This window comes from Oncorhynchus mykiss, chromosome 13 (assembly GCF_013265735.2).
Source record: "Oncorhynchus mykiss isolate Arlee chromosome 13, USDA_OmykA_1.1, whole genome shotgun sequence".
Classification (NCBI taxonomy): domain Eukaryota; kingdom Metazoa; phylum Chordata; class Actinopteri; order Salmoniformes; family Salmonidae; genus Oncorhynchus; species Oncorhynchus mykiss.
In genome coordinates, this window is record NC_048577.1 from 5,027,048 (window position 1) to 5,030,938 (window position 3,891).

A 3,891-nucleotide genomic window follows, 5' to 3' on the forward strand; every position below is an offset into this window, starting at 1 on the left:
GCATTATAACCTGTTATGCAGCATCCCTTATAGGCAGGAATAGGACCCTATGTCACCCAATGCCACTCACAAATGTCTCTGAGATGATGACGTGAGATTCATAAGATTCTAGTTATAGCACTAATCTCCTGTTATAGTAATAAGCATCACCTATGAACAGGAATAGCACTGATCTCCTGTCACAGTAATAAGCATCACCTATGAACAGGACTAGCACTGATCTGTTACAGTAATAAGCATCACTTATGAACAGGAATAGCACTGATCTCCTGTTACAGTATTAAGCATCACTTATGAACAGGAATAGCACTGATCTCCTGTTACAGTAATAAGCATCACTTATGAACAGGAATAGCACTGATCTGTCACAGTAATAAGCATCACTTATGAACAGGAATAGCACTGATCTCGTCACAGTAATAAGCATCACCTATGAACAGGAATAGCACTGACCTGTCACAGTAATAAGCATCACTTATGAACAGGAATAGCACTGACCTGTCACAGTAATAAGCATCACTTATGAACAGGAATAGCACTGACCTGTCACAGTAATAAGCATCACTTATGAACAGGAATAGCACTGACCTGTCACAGTAATAAGCATCACTTATGAACAGGAATAGCACTGACCTGTCACAGTAATAAGCATCACTTATGAACAGGAATAGCACTGACCTGTCACAGTAATAAGCATCACTTATGAACAGGAATAGCACTGATCTCCTGTCACAGTAATAAGCATCACTTATGAACAGGAATAGCACTGATCTCCTGTCACAGTAATAAGCATCACTTATGAACAGGAATAGCACTGATCTCCTGTCACAGTAATAAGCATCACTTATGAACAGGAATAGCACTGACCTGTCACAGTACATGACCATTTGAGTCATTTAGTGACGCTCTTATCCAGAGCCATTAGGGTTAAGTGTCTTCCCTTCTCGAGGGCACAACAACAGATGTATTACCTAGTCAGCTCGGGGATTCGACACGGCAACCTTTCGGGTTACTGGCCCGACGCTCTTAACCGCGAGGCTACCTGCCGCTGTTACAGTGTTATGAACAGGAAGAGGGCCCGTTGTCATCGTCACCCCCCGATGTGACAGTATCTATGATGGTTTCAGTTAGAACCACAATGTGGTAGTGATTTACAGTCATACCAGTAATACATTATACTAATACATACTACTACAACTAGTACACTGCTAGTAATGCATACTACTACAGCTAGTACACCGCTAGTAATACATACTGCTACACTGCTAGTAATACACACTACTACAGCTACTACACTGCTAGTAATACACACTACTACAGCTACTACACTGCTAGTAATACACACTACTACAGCTACTACACTGCTAGTAATACACACTACTACAGCTACTACACTGCTAGTAATACATACTACTACAGCTAGTACACTGCTAGTAATACATACTACTACAGCTACTACACTGCTAGTAATACACACTACTACAGCTACTACACTGCTAGTAATACACACTACTACAGCTACTACACTGCTAGTAATACACACTACTACAGCTACTACACTGCTAGTAATACACACTACTACAGCTACTACACTGCTAGTAATACATACTACTACAGCTAGTACACTCTAGTAATACATACTACTACAGCTAGTACACCGCTAGTAATACATACTACTACAGCTAGTACACTACTAGTAATACATACTACTATAACTAGTACACTGCTAGTAATACATACTACTACAACTAGTAGGCCGCTAGTAATACATACTACTACAACTAGTACACCGCTAGTAATACATACTACTACAACTAGTACACTGCTAGTAATACATGAGGACTGGTGTGGTGTGGAATGGAACAGGTTTGGGTGATACATGATGATGGTGGTGGAAGGCTACAGTATAAACACATCAACATCGTTTAGGGAGTGAACTCAGGTGGCACTATGTTCCCTACGTAGTGCACTACTTCTGACCAGAGCTTCATGTTAAGTGCACTACAGATTAAGGTTCAGAAGTAGTGCACTACATAGGGAATAGTGTATGATTTGAGGCGCAGCCCCCATTGAGAACGGCACTATTGATGATGACAGAGACATGAAGATGATGTCACAGCAGGGTTTGACTGGCGTTGCTATGACAACTCTTCCTGTGGACAAGGCTGTGATGGTGCAGGCAGTTCGTTCGTAGTCTTTTCCCCGGGTGATTGGTTGATTCCAGAGCAGGTTAAAGAGGGCTGGGTAGGATAGCATAGCAGACATTCCATCCCTACAACCACCTCTCTGTGGGATTGGACAGCTCAGGGCCATGGGGGGGGGGGGGGGGGGGGGGGGTGAGGCACTGTGGCAGTGACAGGGGATTGGTTGATGTTTGCAGGGGACAGGGGGTTAGAGGGTAAAGGTCGTAGGTCAAGGAGCGTGCTCAGGAGATGATGACGATGCCGAAGTTGTTCTTGAGCTGCTCTAGGAAGATGAAGGTGAGCACCGTGTGAGGAATCAGACGGATCCCTGCAGGAACAAGACCCTGCAACCCCATTGGACAGTTAGTTAGCATTCTGATACGTCATTGGACAGTCAGTCAAGACCTATCCAACATTGTTACATGTGATTGAACATTGGGCACTTAGTCAAGACCCTGACACGGGATTGGATAGTTGGTCTACATGCTGACGTGATTGAACAGTAGGTTAAGACCTTGCAATGCAATTGGGCAGTTAATTAACTTTCTTGCAACTGCATTGGACAGTTAGTCAAGACCTTTACACAGGGATGGACAGTTGTTTACAACCTTGCAATCCTATTGGACAGGCTTGGACCATATGTTTAGGCCCTGACACTGGATGGGACAGTCAGCCAATACCCTTCCATCTGATTTGGTAAATGACTCAAGACCCTGATGTGTAAATGAAGACCTTTACCCAGGATTCACCTTAGCCTTCATATATATATACGTTAAGACCCAGCCTTCATATATATGTTAAGGTAAGACCCAGCCTTCATATATATGTTAAGACCCAGCCTTCATATATATGTTAAGGTAAGACCCAGCCTTCATATATATGTTAAGACCCAGCCTTCATATATATGTTAAGGTAAGACCCAGCCTTCATATATAAGTTAAGACCCAGCCTTCATATATATGTTAAGACCCAGCCTTCATATATATGTTAAGGTAAGACCCATCCTTCATATATATGTTAAGACCCAGCCTTCATATATATGTTAAGGTAAGACCCATCCTTAATATATAGGTTAAGGTAAGACCCAGCCTTCATATACATGTTAAGGTAAGACCCATCCTTCATCTATATGTTAAGGTAAGACCCAGCCTTCATATATATGTTAAGGTAAGACCCAGCCTTCATATATACGTTAAGGTAAGACCCAGCCTTCATATATACGTTAAGGTAAGACCCAGCCTTCATATATATGTTAAGGTAAGACCCAGCCTTCATATATATGTTAAGACCCAGCCTTCATATATATGTTAAGACCCAGCCTTCATATATATGTTAAGGTAAGACCCAGCCTTCATATACATGTTAAGGTAAGACCCAGCCTTCATATATATGTTAAGGTAAGACCCAGCCTTCATATATATGTTAAGGTAAGACCCAGCCTTCATATATACGTTAAGGTAAGACCCAGCCTTCATATATACGTTAAGGTAAGACCCAGCCTTCATATATATGTTAAGACCCAGCCTTCATATATATGTTAAGACCCAGCCTTCACATACATGTTAAGGTAAGACCCAGCCTTCATATACATGTTAAGGTAAGACCCAGCCTTCATATACATGTTAAGGTAAGACCCAGCCTTCATATATACGTTAAGGTAAGACCCAGCCTTCATATATATGTTAAGGTAAGACCCAGCCTTCATATA

At 41.9% G+C, this 3,891-nt stretch overlaps 1 protein-coding gene across 1 annotated transcript in view; it reads right to left on the reverse strand.

Annotated features, from left to right (window-relative positions):
* Nucleotides 1-1,030: 1,030 nt before the first annotated feature.
* LOC110513279 (mitochondrial dicarboxylate carrier) overlaps nucleotides 1,031-3,891 on the reverse strand; it is a 27,028-nt gene continuing 24,167 nt past the window's right edge. The window contains exon 11 of the mRNA XM_036939924.1: nucleotides 1,031-2,527. Within this exon, the coding sequence (XP_036795819.1) occupies nucleotides 2,426-2,527 (102 nt within the window). The 3' untranslated portion in view covers nucleotides 1,031-2,425. The remainder of the gene's footprint in view (nucleotides 2,528-3,891) is intronic.